At 48.0% G+C, this 22,500-nt stretch overlaps 1 protein-coding gene across 1 annotated transcript in view; it reads right to left on the minus strand.

Moving 5' to 3' along the window:
• LOC121556917 (pleckstrin homology domain-containing family G member 4B-like) overlaps positions 1-22,500 on the minus strand; it is a 66,194-nt gene that overhangs the window by 36,529 nt on the left and 7,165 nt on the right. Inside the window, 5 exon segments of the mRNA XM_041870801.2 lie at positions 503-718; positions 14,469-15,698; positions 15,701-15,802; positions 15,805-15,877; positions 17,822-18,019. Coding sequence (XP_041726735.2) covers positions 503-718; positions 14,469-15,698; positions 15,701-15,802; positions 15,805-15,877; positions 17,822-18,019 — 1,819 coding nt within the window.

Genomic DNA, 22,500 nt, shown 5'->3' on the forward strand with positions numbered 1-22,500 from the left:
TGGGACGCAGAGAAAGTGACCGGTCTGTTGTTAAGTGTTTGTCGTCATCCCAGGCCCCACAGCACAGCTCAACATAGGGCTTTAATTTAGGACGGCGTCTCCTCTTACGCACATCTGATCCAGTCTAAGTCATTTAATAGGCTCCTATCATTCTACATCCCACTCCTACTGAAAACATGCGCCCCAAGCTTCATATGTCACATGGGAGTAAACGCTTCATATGTCACATGGGAGTAAACGCTTCATATGTCACATGGGAGTAAACGCTTCATATGTCACATGGGAGTAAACGCTTCATATGTCACATGGGAGTAAACGCTTCATATGTCACATGGGAGTAAACGCTTCATATGTCACATGGGAGTAAACACTGCATATGTCACATGGGTAAGATGGTAAGAAGAAGGCCCCAGAGGCCAGTGTGTGTGTGTGTGTGTGTGTGTGTGTGTGTGTGTGTGTGTGTGTGTGTGTGTGTGTGTGTGTGTGTGTGTGTGTCACCTACCAGGTAAGATGATGGCCCCAGAGACCAGTAGTTCGGGGTTGACCTCTGACACCAGGCTGGGGAGGTGGAGGTGACAGTTAGGGGGGGACCCTGACCCTGGGGCTGGGGCCAGCTGGATGAGGACTTCATTAGAAGGTTTGGGGGGGTGATGGTGTGACTGTGCTCCATCATGGCTGTGCCGCCTGGGGTCAGTGCTGGATCCACCTTCATGGATCGCTAAAGAGAACCAAGACAAAAGACAGTATGCTGCTGTTAAAGACGGTATCATTTCAGACAGTATGCTGCTGTTAAAAATGGTATAATTTCAGACAGTATGCTGATGTTATAAATGGTATCATTTCAGACAGTATGCTGCTGTTATAAATGGTATCATTTCAGACAGTATGCTGCTGTTATAAATGGTATCATTTCAGACAGTATGCTGCTGTTATAAATGGTATCATTTCAGACAGTATGCTGCTGTTATAAATGGTATCATTTCAGAAAGATGCTGCTGTTATAAATGGTATCATTTCAGACAGTATGCTGCTGTTATAAATGGTATCATTTCAGACAGTATGCTGCTGTTATAAATGGTATCATTTCAGACAGTATGCTGCTGTTATAAATGGTATCATTTCAGACAGTATGCTGATGTTATAAATGGTATCATTTCAGACAGTACGCTGATGTTATAAATGGTATCATTTCAGACAGTATGCTGCTGTTATAAATGGTATCATTTCAGACAGTATGCTGCTGTTATAAATGGTATCATTTCAGACAGTATGCTGCTGTTATAAATGGTAACATTTCAGCACCTGTGCTGCTGTTATAAATGGTATCATTTCAGACAGTATGCTGCTGTTATAAATGGTATCATTTCAGACAGTATGCTGCTGTTATAAATGGTATCATTTCAGACAGTATGCTGCTGTTATAAATGGTATCATTTCAGACAGTATGCTGCTGTGTCACACCCTGGCTCTGGGGACTCTATATGTTGAGCCAGGGTGTGTAGATTCTATGTGTTTATGTTCTGTGTGGGAGTTCTAGTTGTGGTATTTCTATGTTGGCCAGAGTGGCTCCCAATCAGAGGCAACGAGTGTCAGCTGTTGCTGGTTGTCTCTGATTGGGAGCCATATTTAAACAGTCTGTTTCCCTTAGTGTTTGTGGGATCTTGTTTCCGTTTGGTTTGTTTCCGTGTTAACCGTAGGACTGCACGTTTCGTTTATTGTTTTGTTGTTTTATTATCACTAAGGATAATAAAGTTAAGTATGTTTGCAACTAACGCTGCGCATTGGTCTACTCCGTATAACGATCGTGACAGAAGATCCCACCATACCAGGACCAAGCAGCGTGTCCAGGAGCAGGCAGCCTGGACGTGGGAGCAAATATTGGACGGGCAGGGGTCCTGGACCTGGGAGGAAATCCAGGCCGGGATGGATCGCCGTCCATGGAGTGAGAAGGTAGAGGCGCGACGGAGAGAGGAGCAACGGCGTCAACAGTGTCGTCGTCGGACGGACGAGAGGCAACCCCAAAAATTTTTTAGGGGGGGGCATACGGCATGGCTGACGGGGCAGCAGGAGGCAGCTACAGGGCGTAGTAGGAGGTTAGGTGAAGAGGCCACCAGGTTAAGGGGGCTATTGGCGCAGAGGGAGCAGGAGTTAGTGGTGCAGAGGGTGGAGCTATTGGAGGCGATAAGGGAGAAGGTGAGAATTGAGGCACGGCGAGAGGAACTCGGTAGGCAGCTGAGGGAGCGGAGGGTTATGACGAAACCCAGTCCCGCTCCTCACACCAAGCAAGTGGTGTGCGTCACCAGTCCGGTCCGGCCCGTTCCTGCTCCCCGCACTAAGTGGATGGTGCGCGTCGCCAGCCCAGCCCGGCCTGTTCCTGCTCCCCGCACCAAGCCTACGGTGTGCGTCGCCAGCCCGGCCCGGCCTGTTCCTGCCCCTCGCACCAAGCCTACGGTGCGCGTCGCCAGCCCAGCCCGGCCTGTTCCTGCTCCCCGCACCAAGCCTACGGTGTGCGTCGCCGGCCCGGCCTGTTCCTGCTCCTCGTACCAAGCCTACGGTGCGCGTCGCCAGCCCGGCCCGGCCTGTTCCTGCCACTCGCACCAAGTCTACGGTGCGCGTCGCCAGCCCGGCCCGGCCTGTTCCTGCCACTCGCACCAAGCCTACGGTGCGCGTCGCCAGCCCGGCCCGGCCCGGCCTGTTCCTGCCACTCGCACCAAAGCTACGGTGCGCGTCGCCAGCCCGGCCCGGCCTGTTCCTGCCACTCGCACCAAAGCTACGGTGCGCGTCGCCAGCCCGGCCCGGCCTGTTCCTGCCACTCGCACCAAGCCAGGGGTGCGAGTCGTCAGCCCGGTCCAGCCCGTTCCTGCTCCACGCACCAAGTCAGGGGTGCGCATCGTCAGCCCGGTCCGGCCCGTTCCTGCACCACGCACCAAGCCAGGGGTGTGCATCGTCAGCCCGGTCCGGTCCGTTCCTGCTCCACGCACCAAGCCAGGGGTGCGCATCGTCAGCCCGGTCCGGCCCGTTGCTGCTCCACGCACCAAGCCAGGGGTGCGCATCGTCAGCCCAGTCCGGCCCGTTCCTGCTCCACACACCAAGCCAGGGGTGCGCATCGTCAGCCCGGTCCGGCCCGTTGCTACTCCACGCACCAAGCCAGGGGTGCGCATCGTCAGTCCGGTCCGGCCCGTTCCTGCTCCACGCACCAAGCCAGGGGTGTGCGTCGTCAGTCCGGCACAACCCGTGCCTGGGTCACCGGTGCCTGGTCAGGTACCGGTCAGCTGCTCCACACAGGAGCTGAAGCAATCCGCTCCTACGATGTCCAGTCCAGCTCCAGCCAGCGGGGCCAGTCCGGACCAGGGGCGCTACGGGGGGATTATTAGAGGGTGGTGGTCAAGCCCGGAGCCGGAACCGCCTCCGAGGAGGAATGCCCACCCAGCCCTCCCCTGGTTTATTTATGTGGAGGCGCGGTCGCAGTCCGCGCCTTTGGGGGGTACTGTCACACCCTGGCTCTGGGGACTCTATATGTTGAGCCAGGGTGTGTAGATTCTATGTGTTTATGTTCTGTGTGGGAGTTCTAGTTGTGGTATTTCTATGTTGGCCAGAGTGGCTCCCAATCAGAGGCAACGAGTGTCAGCTGTTGCTGGTTGTCTCTGATTGGGAGCCATATTTAAACAGTCTGTTTCCCTTAGTGTTTGTGGGATCTTGTTTCCGTTTGGTTTGTTTCCGTGTTAACCGTAGGACTGCACGTTTCGTTTATTGTTTTGTTGTTTTATTATTACTAAGGATAATAAAGTTAAGTATGTTTGCAACTAACGCTGCGCATTGGTCTACTCCGTATAACGATCGTGACATGCTGTTATAAATGGTATCATTTCAGACAGTATGCTGATGTTATAAATGGTATCATTTCAGACAGTATGCTGCTGTTATAAATGGTATCATTTCAGACAGTATGATGCTGTTATAAATGGTATCATTTCAGCACCTGTGCTGCTGTTATAAATGGTATCATTTCAGACAGTATGCTGCTGTTATAAATGGTATCATTTCAGACAGTACGCTGATGTTATAAATGGTATCATTTCAGACAGTACGCTGCTGTTATAAATGGTATCATTTCAGACAGTATGCTGCTGTTATAAATGGTATCATTTCAGACAGTATGCTGCTGTTATAAATGGTATAATTTCAGACAGTATGCTGCTGTTATAAATGGTATCATTTCAGACAGTACGCTGATGTTATAAATGGTATCATTTCAGACAGTACGCTGCTGTTATAAATGGTATCATTTCAGACAGTATGCTGCTGTTATAAATGGTATCATTTCAGACAGTATGCTGCTGTTATAAATGGTATCATTTCAGACAGTATGCTGCTGTTATAAATGGTATCATTTCAGACAGTATGCTGATGTTATAAATGGTAACATTTCAGCACCTGTGCTGCTGTTATAAATGGTATCATTTCAGACAGTATGCTGATGTTATAAATGGTATCATTTCAGACAGTACGCTGCTGTTATAAATGGTATCATTTCAGACAGTATGCTGCTGTTATAAATGGTATCATTTCAGACAGTATGCTGCTGTTATAAATGGTATCACTTCAGACAGTATGCTGCTGTTATAAATGGTATCATTTCAGACAGTATGCTGCTGTTATAAATGGTATCATTTCAGACAGTATGCTGCTGTTATAAATGGTATCATTTCAGACAGTATGCTGCTGTTATAAATGGTATCATTTCAGACAGTATGCTGATGTTATAAATGGTATCATTTCAGCACCTGTGCTGATGTTATAAATGGTATCATTTCAGACAGTATGCTGCTGTTATAAATGGTATCATTTCAGACAGTACGCTGCTGTTATAAATGGTATCATTTCAGACAGTATGCTGATGTTATAAATGGTATCATTTCAGACAGTATGCTGCTGTTAAAAATGGTATCATTTCAGCACCTGTGCTGATGTTAATGTCTATTGTTCAAACTGCGGAATAAAAACCACTGTCTGAATACCGATTCATTTAATAATCCCTCTATTTACTGTTCCACACAATGACCACAGAAAGCAGTCATCGTTTCACCTCAATGTGTAAATCTCTTACATCATAAACCTAAAACCCCAATCAACATCATTCAACCTACTTTAATTAGGAATCAACCAGAAAAAGAGAAAAACACCTACAGGGGTAGATAGATAGCAGAGGGAGGGAGGGAGGGAGGGAAGGAAGGAAGGAAGGAAGGAAGGAAGGAAGGAAGGAAGGAAGGAAGGAAGGAAGGAAGGAAGGAAGGAAGGAAGGAAGGAAGGAAGGAGGGAAGGAGGGAGGGAGCGAGAGAGAGAGAGAGAAAGAGAGAGAGGGGGAGAGAGAGAGAGAGAGAGAGAGAGAAAGAGAGAGAGAGGGGGGGGTGTATAATCAGGGACTGCTCTTCCAGACTGAGTCACTGCAGAGACCAGGTGTTCCGTCTGACTCACTGATACCAGACCTGGGTTCAAATATTAACTGAAATCTTTCAAATACTTTTAGCATTTGCTTTAGCCTGCCTGGAGTGCCAGATGGGCGGGGACTATTCTACTGGTTCCCTTGCACCAGGCAAACTCAATCAAGCCCAGCTAAAGTATGTGGAATTATTTCAAATAGTATTTGAACCCAGGTCTGTCAGCTACTACAGAGTAAAACTCTGAATCACAGACAGACTCCCAACGCCCCACTAACAGGAATGTTGCTCCTGACGTTCCCAACTGGTACCGACCACTGTTTTAGTTTACACACCTCCTCCCTTTTCTCCTGTCCCTCTGGCTGGGGCTGGCTACGGGGCTGGGTACGGGGCTGGCTACGGGGCTGGCAGCTCTCAACATATACAGCACAGAACTGGGTTCAAATAGTATTTTAAATGTTTTTCATGGTTTCAATTGTGAATAGTCCTCTTCAAGATGGTAGCCTACCACTCAGGCAGTGGAGGCTGTTGAGGGGAGGACGGCTCATAATAAAGGCCGGAATGGAGTGAATGGAATTGAACACGTGTTTGATACCATTCCATTCCAGCCATTATTCCCCTCAACAGCCTCCACTGGGTCATCTAATACCTGGTAGAAAGTAAAGCAACACAGGATATGAACATAGAGACGCCCGGACATACGTCTTCAAAGTTGTCAATGTGGGAAGACAGACAATGTATAGATACGGTGTCTCTGAACCATGTATGGCCAACACCTGTTGAGACGGAGTAGTGTGTTTGAAAACATCTCTAACTGGCCCCCTTGTGTTGTCCTGTCCCCTCCCCTCCCCACCCAGCCCCTCCCTTCCCAGCCTCTCCCCACCCAGCCTCTCCCCACCCAGCCTCTCCCCACCCAGCCTCTCCCAGCCCCTCCCTTCCCAGCCTGTCCCCTCCCCTCCCCACCCAGCCTCTCCCCACCCAGCCTCTCCCAGCCCCCTCCCTTCCCAGCCTGTCCCCTCCCCTCCCCACCCAGCCTCTCCCCACCTAGCCTCTCCCCACCTAGCCTCTCCCAGCCCCTCCCTTCCCAGCCTGTCCCCTCCCCCCAGCATAGCCCTCTCCACCCAGCCCCTCCCTTCCTAGCTTGTCCCAGCCCCACCCTTCCCAGCCTCTCCCCTCCCAGTCTAGCCCCTCCCCTCCCAGCATAGCCCCCTCCCTCCGAGCCTATCTCCTCCCAGCCTATCCCCTCCCATCATCGCCTCTCCCCTCCAGCCTCTCCCCTCCCAGCCCCCTTTTGTCCTCAGACACTAAATGTACTTCCTGTGTGACTGGCTGTGGCTGTGCGGCCGGCGATTCTGTTTGTAGCAAGCTTCCTAAATTGCTTTGTTTTCGCAGGAAGTTAGAAATGTAGAGCAAAGCCTCTCCTGCATTGTACCCGGCATAAGCCTGGGGTGTATACACCGTTCTAAGCCATCAATGCAGCCAGGACCTGGTCCCACATTTTTCAACCCCACATTGCTGTCTGTCGGAGAACGAAACGGTCTGGACTGGCAAATATAGGATGCGTCCCAAATGGCACCCTATTCCCTACAAAGCATTGAAATCACAAGGGGGACATTAATGAAACAAGGGCCACCACAGCCATTACTATCTCACATGGTGGATGAGGGTAAATCGATCCCTTCTCAAAGTGAGAGAGGGTTTGTTTTCAGAATAAGTCCTGAACAAAGTCAGTGTTGGTTCACTGGTTCTCATGTTACTCAGGTGAATGGACCGTACATGAGGACAGGTTAAAGGGTTTTCCCCTGTGTTCAGCCCTAGTGGAGGAGGGGGGCACAATGAAAGCTATTGTACAGGAGGCAACTCATCTGTCTGGGACCAGAGTCGAGCACTCCCCAGTCCCACATTCACTGGAAGGCCATGTCATCTCACTGTGTGTGTGTGTGTGTGTGTGTGTGTGTGTGTGTGTGTGTGTGTGTGTGAACCTAGCGCCACTGTGTGTGTGTGTGTCCCTCCTACGTCTGGTTGGTTACAGGATCCTCTGAGGTTTCCTATCCACCAAGGTCTCAATGGGCTCTAGGTTTTCAGTGGCTCTAGTTTTTCAGTGGCACTAAGTTTTCAGTGGCTCTAGGTTTTCAGTGGCTCTAGGTTTTCAGTGGCTCTAGGTTTTCAGTGGCGCTAGGTTTTCAGAGGTTCTAGGTTTTCAGTGGCTCTAGGTTTTCAATTACTAGGTTTTCAGTGGCGCTAGGTTTTCAGTGGCTCTAGGTTTTCAGTGGCGCTATGTTTTCAGAGGTTCTAGGTTTTCAGTGGCTCTAGGTTTTCAATTACTAGGTTTTCAGTGGCGCTATGTTTTCAGTGGAGCTAGGTTTTCAGTGGCTGTAGGTTTTCAGTGGCGCTAGGTTTTCAGTGGCTGTAGGTTTTCAGTGGCGCTAGGTTTTCAGTGGCGCTAGGTTTTCAGTGGAGCTAGGTTTTCAGTGGCTGTAGGTTTTCTGTGGCGCTAGGTTTTCAGTGGCGCTAGGTTTTCAGTGGCGCTAGGTTTTCAGTGGTGCTAGGTTTTCAGTGGCTCTAGGTGTTCAGTGGCTCTGGGTTTTCAGTGGTGCTAGGTTTTCAGTGGCGCTAGGTTTTCAGTGGCTCTAGGTTTTCAGTGGCTCTGGGTTTTCAGTGGCTCTAGGTTTTCAGTGGTGCTAGGTTTTCAGTGGCGCTAGGTTTTCAGTGGCTCTAGGTTTTCAGTGGCTCTGGGTTTTCAGTGGCTCTAGGTTTTCAGTGGCTCTAGGTTTTCAGTGGCGCTAGGTTTTCAGTGGCTTTAGGTTTTCAGTGGCTTTAGGTTTTCAGTGGCGCTAGGTTTTCAGTGGCTTTAGGTTTTCAGTGGCTTTAGGTTTTCAGTGGCGCTAGGTTTTCAGTGGCTCTAGGTTTTCAGTGTGGAAAAAGGGGCTTCAGCTTGCTACTGTTGTATTGCTCTGAGGTCATGGCAGGCAGAAACCCCTAATTGTTGAGACAGTTGTACTAAATACAGTTATGGGTTATGGAATGATATGTTTCATTGTGCCGTATTTATAATCTATAGGGCCAAGATATTTTCCTTTTCAGGGCACATGGTCATGGTCTTATCTTTTACCAATCAGGGAAAACCTCCCATCCCTGGGCTGAACTGCTGAGTCTGTGTCATTTCACAGTCTTTAAATCAACTGAATTGCTGAGTCTGTCATTTCACAGGGTTAAATAAACTGAACTGCTGAGTCTGTCATTTCACAGGGTTAAATCAACTGAACTGCTGAGTCTGTCATTTCACAGGGTTAAATCAACTGAACTGCTGAGTCTGTCATTTCACAGGGTTAAATCAACTGAACTGCTGAGTCTGTCATTTCACAGGGTTAAATCAACTGAACTGCTGAGTCTGTCATTTCACAGGGTTAAATCAACTGAACTGCTGAGTCTGTCATTTCACAGGGTTTTAGGGACTCTTCAGGATGTTGGCAATGAGGAAGTTAGAGGTAGATGCGCTAACTAGCGTTAGCAGATACCCATAGACTTCCAGCCATTGCGCTAATGCTAGTTAGCATTGGCTCACAAAACAACCTCCAACTTCCTTCATACTGAACACAGAGACATACAAATGATATCCACCAAGTTCATCTGACTCTTGGGAAGTACAGTACCAGTCAAAAGTTTGGACACACCTACTCATTCAAGGGTTTTTCTTTATTTTTACTATTTTTTACATTGTAGAATAATAGTGAAGACATCAAAACTATGAAATAACACATATGGAATCATGTAGTAACCAAAGAAAGTGTTAAACAAATTCTTCAAAGTAGCTACCCTTTGCCTTGATGACAGCTTTGCACACTTTTGGCATTCTCTCAACCAGCTTCATGAGGAATGCTTTTCTAACAGTCTTGAAGGAGTTCCCACATATGCTGAGCACTTGTTGGCTGCTTTTCCTTCACTCTGCGGTCCAACTCATCACAAACCATCTCAATTGGGTTGAGATCGGGTGATTGTGGAGGCCAGGTCATCTGATGCAGCACTCCATCACTCTCCTTCTTGGTGAAATAGCCCTTACACAGCCTGGAGATGTGTTTTGTGTCATTGTCCTGTTGAAAAACAAATGATAGTCCCACTAAGAGCAAACCAGATCGGATGGCGTATCGCTGCAGAATGCTGTGGTAGCTATGCTGGTTAAGTGTGCCTTGAATTCTAAATAAATCACAGACAGTGTCACCAGCAAAGCACCCCCACACATCACACCTCCTCCTCCATGCTTCACGGTGGGAACCACACATGCAGAGATCATCCGTTCACCTACTATGCGTCTCACAAAGACACAGCGATTGGAACCAAAAATCTCAAATTTGGACTCATCAGACCAGTGGACAGATTTCCACAAGTCTAATGTCCATTGCTCGTGTTTCTTGGCCCAAGCAAGTCTCTTCTTCTTATTGGTGTCCTTTTGTAGTGGTTTCTTTGCAGCAATTCGACCATGAAGGCCTGATTCACGCAGTATCCTCTGAACAGTTGATGTTGAAATGTGTCTGTTACTTGAACTCTGTGAAGCATTTATTTGGGCTGCAATCTGAGGTGCAGTTAACTCTAATGAACTTATTCTCTGCAGCAGAGGTAACTCTGGGTCTTCCTTTCCTGTGGCAGTCCCCATGAGAGCCAGTTTCATCATAGCGCTTGATGGTTTTTGCGACTGCATTTGAAAGTTCTTGAAATTGACTGACCTTCATGTCTTAACGTGATGATGTACTGTCGTTTCTCCTTGCTTATTTGAGCTGTTCTTGCCATAATATGGACTTGGTCTTTTACCAAATAGGAATATACTCTGTAACCCACCCCTACTTTGTCACAACACAACTGATTGGCTCAAACGCATTAAGTAATTTAGCAGACGCTCTTATCCAGAGCGACTTACAGTTAGTGAGTGTATTCATTTTTCATACTGGCACCCCGTGGGAATTGAACCCACAACCCTGGCGTTGCAAGCGCCATGCTCTACCGACTGAGCTACAGGAGGCCTCATCAAGGCAAAGGGTGGCTACTTTGAATAATCTCAAATATAAAATATATTTTGATATGTTGAACACTTTTTTGGTTACTACACGATTCCATATGTGTTATTTCATAGTTTTGATGTTTTCACTATTATTCTACATGTAGAAAATAGTGAAAATAAAGAAGAACCCTGGAATGAGTAGGTGTGTCCAAACGTTTGACTGGTACTGTAGATAAAGGGCCAACATCCCAAAGTATCCCTTTAAATCAACTCACACACTTTCCACATTTCAATTCCCGGAAGAGGCAGTGCTAAATAAAACAGAATGATTCCCTAGATGACACTTTCTCAAACCAACTCTTCTGTGTCTAACACCACAGATGGGCCATACTTGTCACATGACATGCCAAAGCACACAGACACACAGACACACATACATGTCGTTTCTCCTTGCTTATTTGAGCTGTTCTTGCCATAATATGGACTTGGTCTTTTACCAAATAGGAATATACTCTGTAACCCACCCCTACTTTGTCACAACACAACTGATTGGCTCAAACGCATTAAGTAATTTAGCAGACGCTCTTATCCAGAGCGACTTACAGTTAGTGAGTGTATTCATTTTTCATACTGGCACCCGTGGGAATTGAACCCACAACCCTGGCGTTGCAAGCGCCATGCTCTACCCGACTGAGCTACAGGAGGCCTCATCAAGGCAAAGGGTGGCTACTTTGAATAATCTCAAATATAAAATATATTTTGATATGTTGAACACTTTTTGGTTACTACACGATTCCATATGTGTTATTTCATAGTTTTGATGTTTTCACTATTATTCTACATGTAGAAAATAGTGAAAATAAAGAAAAAACCCTGGAATGAGTAGGTGTGTCCAAACGTTTGACTGGTACTGTAGATAAGGGCCAACATCCCAAAGTATCCCTTTAAATCAACTCACACACTTTCCACATTTCAATTCCCGGAAGAGGCAGTGCTAAATAAAACAGAATGATTCCCTAGATGACACTTTCTCAAACCAACTCTTCTGTGTCTAACACCACAGATGGGCCATACTTGTCACATGACATGCCAAAGCACACAGACACACAGACACACATACATGTCGTTTCTCCTTGCTTATTTGAGCTGTTCTTGCCATAATATGGACTTGGTCTTTTACCAAATAGGAATATACTCTGTAACCCACCCCTACTTTGTCACAACACAACTGATTGGCTCAAACGCATTAAGTAATTTAGCAGACGCTCTTATCCAGAGCGACTTACAGTTAGTGAGTGTATTCATTTTTCATACTGGCACCCCGTGGGAATTGAACCCACAACCCTGGCGTTGCAAGCGCCATGCTCTACCGACTGAGCTACAGGAGGCCTCATCAAGGCAAAGGGTGGCTACTTTGAATAATCTCAAATATAAAATATATTTTGATATGTTGAACACTTTTTTGGTTACTACACGATTCCATATGTGTTATTTCATAGTTTTGATGTTTTCACTATTATTCTACATGTAGAAAATAGTGAAAATAAAGAAAAACCCTGGAATGAGTAGGTGTGTCCAAACGTTTGACTGGTACTGTAGATAAAGGGCCAACATCCCAAAGTATCCCTTTAAATCAACTCACACACTTTCCACATTTCAATTCCCGGAAGAGGCAGTGCTAAATAAAACAGAATGATTCCCTAGATGACACTTTCTCAAACCAACTCTTCTGTGTCTAACACCACAGATGGGCCATACTTGTCACATGACATGCCAAAGCACACAGACACACAGACACACATACACACAACCCCCCCCACCACCACCACCCAAAAAAACAGCACATGAGAACTACAAGCTGTCTCCTCATATCAACAGTGAGTCCAAACAAACCCAGCCCTGTATCCCTCTGGCAGATCCTTATTACTGCAGGTCATAATTACATACTGAAACCAAAACATTAAACCTGTCTGGAAACAAACCGTGTTTTCAAGCCCGGAGGCCACATCAATTGATACAGTGAGAGAGAGCTGATGTTATGACTCAATCTCTATTGCACCCAATGCCAGGGAAAGTGTTTGTCCAAACTGAAGACAAAGTTTCAGTTGAGAAATCAAATCGCCAACTCACTCTCAAAAAGCATACAGTGGCTTGCGAAAGTATTCACCTCCCTTGGCATTTTTCCTATTTTGTTGCCTTACAACCTGGAATTAAAATGGATTTTTGTATCATTTGATTTACACAACATGCCTACCACTTTGAAGATGCAAAATACTTTTTATTGTGAAACAAACAAGAAATAAGACAAAAAAACAGACAACTTGAGCGTGCATAACTATTCACCCCCCCCAAAGTCAATACTTTGTAGAGCCACCTTTTGCAGCAATTACAGCTGCAAGTCTCTTGGGGTATGTCTCTATATTGCTTTAGTAGTATGCTTAGGGTCATTGTCCTGCTGGAAGGTGAACCTCCGTCCCAGTCTCAAATCTCTGGAAGACTGAAACAGGTTTCCCTCAATACTTTCCCTGTATTTAGCGCCATCCAGCATTCCTTCAATTCTGACCAGTTTCCCAGTCCCTGTCGATGAAAAACATCCCCACAGCATGATGCTGCCACCACCATGTTTCACTGTGGGGATGGTGTTCTCGGGGTGATGAGAGGTGTTGGGTTTGTGCCAGACATAGCGTTTTCCTTGATGGCCAAAAAGCTCAATTTTAGTCTCATCTGACCAGAGTACCTTCTTCCATATGTTTGGGGAGTCTCCCACATGGCTTTTGGCGAACACCAAACGTGTTTGCTTTATTTTTTCTTTAAGCAATGGCTTTTTTCTGGCCACTCTTCCGTAAAGCCCAACTCTGTGGAGTGTACGGCTTAAAGTGGTCCTATGGACAGATACTCCAATCTCCGCTGTGGAGCTTTGCAGCTCCTTCAGGGTTATCTTTGTTCTCTTTGTTGCCTCTGATTAATCCCCTCCTTGCCTAGTCCGTGAGTTTTGGTGGGCGGCCGTCTCTTGGCAGGTTTGTTGTGGTGCCATATTCTTTCCATTTTTAATAATGGATTTAATGGTGCTCCGTGGGATGTTCAAAGTTTCAGATTTTTTAAAATAACCCAACCGTGATCTGTACTTGTCCACAACTGTGTCCCTGACCTGTTTGGAGAGCTCCTTGGTCTTCATGGTGCCGCTTGCTTGGTGGTGCCCCTTGCTTAGTGGTGTTGCAGACTCTGGGGCCTTTCAGAACAGGTGTATATATACTGAGATCATGTGACACTTTGATTGCACACAGGTGGACTTTATTTAACTAATTATGTGACTTCTGAAGGTAATTGGTTGCACCAGATCTTATTTACGGGCTTCATAGCAAAGGGGGTGAATACATATGCACGCACCACTTTTCCGTTATACATTTTTTAGAATTTTTTTAACAAGTAATTTTTTTAATTTCACTAAACCAATTTGGACTATTTTGTGTATGTCCATTACATGAAATCCAAATAAAAATCCATTTAAATGACAGGTTGTAATGCAACAAAATAGGAAAAACGCCAAGGGGATGAATATTTTCGCAAGGCACTGTAGCTGTCTTGTTTAGACTTTGACTGCCTTTGTTGATGAAAAGTACATTCTAAAACCAACATGCCCACTGGTAGAAATTATGCATTTTCAAAGGAAAAACTGGTTGAAAAGATCATTTAATTTCAACCAGTTTTGTCCACCGAATGGGCAACAGGCTTTTACCTTTGACAAAGGCCTAGCTCTCAGCATACCTGACCTCACTCCTATTTCAATCAATACATATAAATAGCCCAAGCAGAAGTCAAACCCATAACCTTGTTCTATGCAGCCCATGTGGGATCATTACATACCAGACTCCTGCAGTACTTAAATCAATACCCTTGACAAAGACCTTGAAATAATATTCAGTCCATGCGGACCTATGGGACTTTTTGGTGCCATGTGGGACAAACCCTACATGTTATACTTGTTAGTAACATGTTATACTTGTCAGTAACATGTTATACTAATCAGGTTATTCTACCTGTCTCGTCTCTGACACTGCTCCTGCTGTCTGAGCTGGAGAAGGCAGCCTCCAGGTCCAGCCGTCCGAAGCGCAGGGCGTATCCGTTCATCAGCTTCTTTGGTGAGGGGACTCCACTGCTGGCCGAGCCCCCGGAGGAGGAGCGCGCCCGGTGCCCTTTGACCTGGGCCGCCTTGTTAGTCCTCTCCAGAGACTTGGAGCGCCTCTCAGCCCGGTTCTCCAGGCCCCCCGCGTTCCTCAGACCCCTCTGGAGGTACAGGAGAGGCGTGCTGGGAGAGAGTCGGGGGGAGTCGGAGTCCCCACCCAGCCATGACCTGGCCCCCCCTAGCCTGGCCCCACGAGGCCCTTGCTCTCTCTGGGTGGTGGTGGGGGTGGAGGGGCTGCTACCAGGGGTCGCGGCTGGGGATGAGGTGTCCTCTCTGGGGCTGAGAGGGCTGAGACCTGGGCATGCAGGGCTGTTCTCTGGTCCTTCCTCCAGGATGGACTCTGAGCTAGAGCCAAGGTTCATGGGGTTCTGCAGGGCCTCCATGTAGGACTTACGGAACAGTCTCCGGGTCTCGAAGGACACAGAGTCCCTGGCGTGGAGGGGGCGGCGAGGGCTGGGGTTACTGAGGTCGGTGCTGAACGACAGGGTCCTGGTCCTCTCTCTGGTCCCACCCTGGCCCTCCTCCCCCTCCCTCTGGCCCTGCCCCGGACCACCACCACCCTCCCCAGCCAGCCTGTCTGTCTGTGGGCTGCAGGAGTGAGAGTCAGGAGCTGCTCTCAGGCTGTGGTTTTGGTTGTGGTTGTGGTTCTCCATCTGGTGAAGTCCTGGGTTGGGATCCTGTTGGTACCTCCTACTAGTGCTGCTGGGGTCCATAACATGGACCCGCCTGCTCAGGATAGCAGGCTCTGAGAAGGTTGAGTCTGCCCCCTGGGAGTGTAGTGACTCGTGGGAGCTGCGGTGGGAGTCTAGGGTCCCCGTGGATCCACTGGTACTGCAGGCGCTGAGCTGGCCACGGAAGCCCGTGCTACCGCCCCGTGCCTGCATGATGGCGTCGGCCGTGCTGCTGACGAACAGAGGATTCACCACGTTCTTCCACGGCGTCCGGTACACGACGGTGCCGGTGGTGAGCAACCAGTTCTGGAGCGGGTGGAGGTTGCGCTCGCGAGTCACATTCTGCAGGAAGTCAGCGGTGAAGACGCTGCCGTACATGTTCTCCGGGATGGGGATCTCTGCGATGGCTTGACGCTGGCAGACAGACATTTTATGACCAGCTTGGCAGCCTTGCGGCCCAGAGGAACCACCTGCAGGTAGAAGTCTCCCTGCTTCAGACGGACCTTGTGGAGAGGGCGAGCTGCAGGACCACCTTCTCGTTGATGCAGAGGGGCCAACCCTCATGATAGAACAGCAGGCCGTGGAAACGCACCTGTAGAGGAAGACAATCCTTTATTAACCCATACCAGACTGAAATGTGTCTTCTGCTGTATCCAACCCCTCTGATATACACATACATACACTTCACAGATGTAAGATCTTAATTTGTCACAGCAAAATAATCCTGCAGCAACAGGATTTGAACATTTAGTCCATAATGTTGCTTGATCGGTGGTTAGGCTATTAGCTGGCCAGAAGTAGGTTACATGAAAGTGCAAAACTGTTAATATAACCATGTGTTAGTGTGGGTTTTTCAGTGAATTTAGGTAAATCAGGAAAATTCTCAGCAACAAAAGAGTGATCAAATGATGACCCTACATCTGTAGATTAGAGAGATTGGAGCAGTGTGCAACCACAGGTATAGAGAGATGGACAACACAAAAAACAGACAGTCACTCACCACAGCAAAATTTCATCAGTATTATACAGTATTCCTGACATGTTTTAGATGTTCTCACAGTTATACTGGCATGTAAAGAGTGTATAGAAGTTAATTCAGAATTGATATTTCAGCTTATTTAGTGGCTGGCTCAAACATACATTCCAGTTTTATAGAGAGAGGCACCCTCTTTTCATAGCACTTGAGAGAATAATCGTTCTCATTCCAATGAGCTGATTCCTCAGAATCCTGGAGGCTAGTGAAACCTGCCTGATCAGGCCTGGTTACTAAGCAACCACAACCCAAACTCTAAACCATGACACTGTCGTATAAAGAGCTCTTAAAAGTAGAGAAACGGTACTCAGGGCTTGTGTCCCAAATGGCCCTCTATCATATAGTGCACTACTTTTGACCAGAGCCCTATGGTCAAAAGTAGTGCACTAAATAGGGAATAGTGTGCCATTTGAGACTCAACCAAAGTTACTCTTTCTCGTCTATTTCCCATTGGCTCAACTGTTGTAAAAGTGAAGGAAAAGCCAGCGTGGCCTGAAGACTGAGCATATTGCTGTTGACACAAAGCCTCTCACACACGGGGAGTTTTTCTCAGCGGCTAGCCAGGTTTAGATAGCGAGTTAAAACTATTGCCGTGTGGCTATGAGGCTATCATCACAGTGTAATCACAGCAGATGAATACAGAGGAATAGGGTTTCGGGGACTTTGGTCATGGAGCCCTCTCTAACCCACAGCTATCAAAGCTGCTGGGAGAGCCAGGATTAGATTACAACCTGGACCCCTGAGCCCATGGAAGGCAGCTGGGCTCTCAGGCAGACCACAGCTTTCTCTCTGTTTCGGGTCTCTATTCAGAGCAGGAGGGCTGGGTTGTGCGTCCCAAATGACATCCTATTCCCTATATAGTGCACTACATTTGACCTGGTCAGGTGCGATTTGGGGCGCAACCTCTGTCTCATTCCAGAGTTTTCTCTCTGTTTCTGTGTCTATGGCTACAGAGCAGGATGGCTGCATGGGCTTTCAGTCTGTTTTCTATGAACAATGATGCATTCTGTCTCACTCTGTTGTTCCCCCCCACCCTCTCAGCAGAGATATTTCCCACTCATCTCTCTCTCTCTCTCTCTCACATTCTCTCTCTCCTGTCTTGTTTGTTGTCCGTCTGTTCTCATCACTATGTTGTAATGATGTCTATAATGGTGTGTATTAGTGTTTAGATTAGAACTGATTAATATAGTAATAGTAAACATGATGGGAGTCTTTTGGCCAGACTTTATAGTCTCTGTCCGTCTGCTCCACTTTATACCTGATCTTTTAGTTTAGTTTACTTCCCCTTCCTCTCTGTCTTTTCTCAGCCTTATAACCACAAGCTCCAATAGGTCTACAGGAAAGGGAAGACTTGGAAAAAAGCTGACTGTGTTACGTTTCGAAAGCATTCATATTCACTTCAAAACTTCCTGAACTCTGTTGCTTTGGAGAGTACTCTCTCTCTCTCTCTCTCTCTCTCTCTCTCTCACTCCTTCCCTCTCTCCATCCCTCCCCTCCACTCACACAAGTCTCTTGTTGGATGCTCTGCAGGATCCTCTTGGCAGGAAGTAGGAAGTCGATGAGGCATCGGAGTCCGTCCCCACGGTACTGTCTCTCCACCACGCTGAACAGCTGCCACAGGACGGTGGACGCGGTGGCACTGAATGGAGGGTACAGTGCAGACAGGGTGCTCTGGATACAACTGTCCAGGGACTCAGAGTCCTGTAGGGGCAGAGGATAGGAGATAGGAGAGGAGGAGAGAGGTGGATTAGATACAGTCCTGCCTGAGGAGAGGAGAGGAGGAGAGAGGTGGATTAGATACAGTCCTGCCTGAGGAGAGGAGAGGAGGAGAGAGGTGGATTAGATACAGTCCTGCTTGGAGAGAGGAGAGGAGGAGAGAGGTGGATTAGATACAGTCCTGCCTGAGGAGAGGAGAGGAGGAGAGAGGTGGATTAGATACAGTCCTGCCTGAGGAGAGGAGAGGAGGAGAGAGGTGGATTAGATACAGTCCTGCCTGAGGAGAGGAGAGGAGGAGAGAGGTGGATTAGATACAGTCCTGCCTGAGGAGAGGAGAGGAGAGGAGGAGAGAGGTGGATTATATACAGTCCTGCCTGAGGAGAGGAGAGGAGAGGAGGAGAGAGAGGAGGAGGAGACGGGAGGAGGAGGAAGAGGAAGAGGAAGAGGAAGAGGAAGAGGAAGAGGAAGAGGAAGAGGAGGAGAGGTTACAGAGCAGACAGGGTCTCTGGATACAACTGTCCAGGGACTCAGTCCTGGTAGAGAAGATGAAGAACAATATTAGTTTATTGTCCACGGATGTCAAATGGATGTCACATGGCGAAAGAGAGGTAAAGAGAGAGAGAGCAAGAGAGAGAGAGAGAGAGAACGAGATAGTTTTTACAAATCCAGTTAGTTCACCTGTCCCCTTCATGATGTAATGATGAAGCTGGTAGATCAGCCGTTAGTAATGAACATGTGCAGACATTGGCAGGTTTTATCTAAGCTACTGTACGTATGAAAAGTGTTCTTTGCTTGAGGCCAACATTTAGCATAAAGACTTCTTATATAACGTGTGCACACCCACAGTGCACATCCACGTGAGAACACTTTCGTACAACATGACACAAACATACATGGGTCGTTCCAACAATGAAGGGCCTTTTTGAGCAGTGTACCTTGATGAAAAGTAAAACCTCATTTTAACATTTTGCCTTAAAGATCACATGTTCAACTAAAAACAAACATGTTCTCCCATCTCAACAAATTACTATAGTAAAGGCCTATTAAGTGCCAAATAAAGTAACAGGGTTGACCGTAACAGGGTTGACAGTAACATGGTTGACAGTAACATAGTTGACAGTAACAGGGTTGACCGTAACAGGGTCGACAGTTACAGGGTTGATGACTTAATCATAAATCATCCATAAATCCCCTTGTGACAGGGGGAATGGAAGCTTGTTGTGTGTAACAGGGAGGAGCAATGGAATGCAAGCTTCACATAATTAAAATAAATAATTGTTACAACATTTATTTATTAACATTTCTAGCCTGGCTATCTATGGGTAACAGGGTTGACGTGTTATGCTCGACCTGCTCAGTTTTCCACCACAAAACGGCAAAAAATTGTACAACCAGCTCACCTGCTTTTACACTATGATTTGACTATTATATGTTCAATGTTTCTTCTGAAATAAAATATTTAAAAAGTAATAGTTTCACCCTATTAAAATGAGAGTTCAGTTCACGTAACAGGGTTGTCCTTAAAATGAGGGACAGGTTTTTTTAATCTTAAGTTCAGCCTGTATCCTGAGTGTCACGATCGTCGACCAGAGATGAGGACCAAGGCGCAGCGTTGCAGGCAAACATACTCTTTATTAGAGACACGATCATAAACAACAAAACGAAAACGTGACAGTTCACGGTCTAACACAACCGACTAGAAACAAAATCCCACAAACACGAATGAAAAACAGACTGTATAAATATGGCTCCCAATCAGAGACAGCCAGCAACACCTGACACTCGTTGCCTCTGATTGGGAGCCACTCTGGCCAACATAGAAATAGCACCCATAGAAACAAAACACATAATCTACACACCCTGGCTCAACATAACAGTGTCCCCAGAGCCAGGGCGTGACAGTACCCCCTAAAGGCGCGGACTCCGACCGCGTCAACCAAATACCACAGGAGGGACCGGGTGGGCACTCCGCCTAGGCGGCGGATCCGGCTCGGGCCTGATCCCCGCTCCCTCTCCAACCCCCAAAGTACCCCTGGTCCGGTCTGGCCCCGCTGTCGGAGCTGGACTGCACACTGATGGAGCGGATTGCTCTAGCTCCGGCGTAAAACATCTGACCAGTGCCGAACAAGGCACCAGTGGAACAGGCACGGGCCGTGCTGGACTGACAACGCACACCACTGGCTTGGTGTGAGGAGCAGGAGTGAGCCGAACCGGGCTGACGCAAACGCACCACTGACTTGATGCGGGGAGCAGGAACGGGCCGAGCCGGGCTGACGAGCGCACCACTGACTTGGTGCGGGGAGCAGGAACGGGCCGAGCCCGGGCTGACGGGCGCACCACTGACTTGGTGCGGGGAGCAGGAACGGGGCGAGCGGGCTGACGGGCGCACCACTGACTTGGTGCGGGAGCAGGAACGGGCCGAGCCGGCTGACGGGCGCACCACTGACTTGGTGCGGGGAGCAGGAACGGGCCGAGCCGGGCTGACGGGCGCACCACTGACTTGGTGTGGGGAGCAGGAACCGGGGCCGAGCCGGGCTGACGGGGCGCACCACTGACTTGGTGCGGGGAGCAGGAACGGGCCGAGCCGGGCTGACGAAGCGCACCACTGACTTGGTGTGGGGAGCAGGAACGGGTCGAGCCGAGGCTGACGAGCGCACCACTGACTTGGTGCGGGAGCAGGAACAGACCGGACCGTACTGGGGACACACACCACTGGCCCTACACGGGATCTGGAACGGGCCGGACCGGACTGGTAACACACCCCAGTACCTCTCGCCGTGCCTCTACACCTTCCATCCCCTCTTCGACCAGTGGCCCCCGTAACCTGGCGGCCTCCTCTGCTAACCCGCTGGACCGCTCTATCGCGGCCTCCTGCTGCCCCGACGTCGTGAGCCCCCTAAAAAATTTCTGGGGGTCTCTCCTCCCCGTGGGCCAGGCCTCTATAGTTCTCGCCCAACTCTCGCTCTTCTGCCTCCAACTCCCGCTATTCAGCTCCTCAATTGGCTTGACCCAGTCGAAGCTCTTCCTCCATTGTTCCCAAGTCCACTCTCTCTGCTCTTCACTCGGCTTGACCCAGTCGAGGCTGCCACGGAGATCTGCTAGGGATTTCCCTGGCGATGGCTCTCGACTCCGCTGCTTGGTCCAGTTGTGGTGGGATTTTCTGTCACGATCGTCGACCAGAGATGAGGACCACAGGCGCAGCGTTGCAGGCAAACATACTCTTTATTTAGCGATCACGATCAAAAAAAACAACAAAACGATATCGTGACAGTTCACGGTCTAACACAACCGACTAGAAACAAAATCCCACAAACACGAATGAAAAAAACAGACTGTATAAATATGGCTCCCAATCAGAGACAGCCAGCAACACCTGACACTCGTTGCCTCTGATTGGGAGCCACTCTAACAACATAGAAATAGCACCCATAGAAACAAAACACATAATCTACACACCCTGGCTCAACATAACAGTGTCCCCAGAGCCAGGGCGTGACACTGAGGCTAAATGTGAAGCGGTATAATTATAGTGTGGTGATCACAGTATGTTTAAATGAATCACTCTTTCACAAGAAATACATAATCATTTTCAGAAATGACTTTGTCAAAGCAACAAAATAACGAGGTGAAATCTTGGATAAATGTTGGGGTAGAGTGGGTTAAAATATTCCTAGAAGTCACAGAGGATGCACAGAGGGAATGCTGAATGCTGAACACTTCAGCAAGACTTTATTCATATTAAAAATCTGATTTATAGAATTGTCCATGTGGTCTATATTAAAGGGAACTTCATTTAATATAACAGGCTTTAAAAATATATATATATATTTGTGCACAATTTCTACTTTAAATAACAAAGGGACGCAAAAGGCACTCATTTCGTGGAACAACCCTTATAACAGCATAACAGAGAGAGTATCACTGTCATGTTTCTGTTTGGGTTGTGGACCCCAGAGCTGTGGCACACACACAGACACACACACACACACACATACGCGCGTACAACACACACACACACACACACACACACACACACACACACGTACACATCACACCCAGCCAGCCACCCTCTAACTCTCCAGGACGTCAGTAGGTCGCGGAGGACACATCCTCCGTGATGGCCTTTCCATTAGAGACAGGGGAAACATCTGGGCGGGTGACGTCATGGACAGAGGAGAACGGACACAAACACCAGGCCTGGAAAGTCCAGTCTCTCTCTACCCCAGCCCTCTACCCCAGCCCTCTACCCTGGTCATCCCGGTCAGCATTGTCTCTGTAGAGCAGTGGCTTTTCCCTAACGAGGAACCAGGGGATGTAATGGTATAATGTAACCTAACCCACTGGCAACAATAACGTCAGTGCTGCTAACTACATCTGACCCCGTAACACCAGGGACCTGTAACAGCTCAGTGGTGTTAACATGCCATTGTAATGTCAGCCACATGACCAGAGGACAGGGTGTATAA

Source organism: Coregonus clupeaformis, chromosome 28 (assembly GCF_020615455.1).
Source record: "Coregonus clupeaformis isolate EN_2021a chromosome 28, ASM2061545v1, whole genome shotgun sequence".
Classification (NCBI taxonomy): Eukaryota; Metazoa; Chordata; class Actinopteri; order Salmoniformes; family Salmonidae; genus Coregonus; species Coregonus clupeaformis.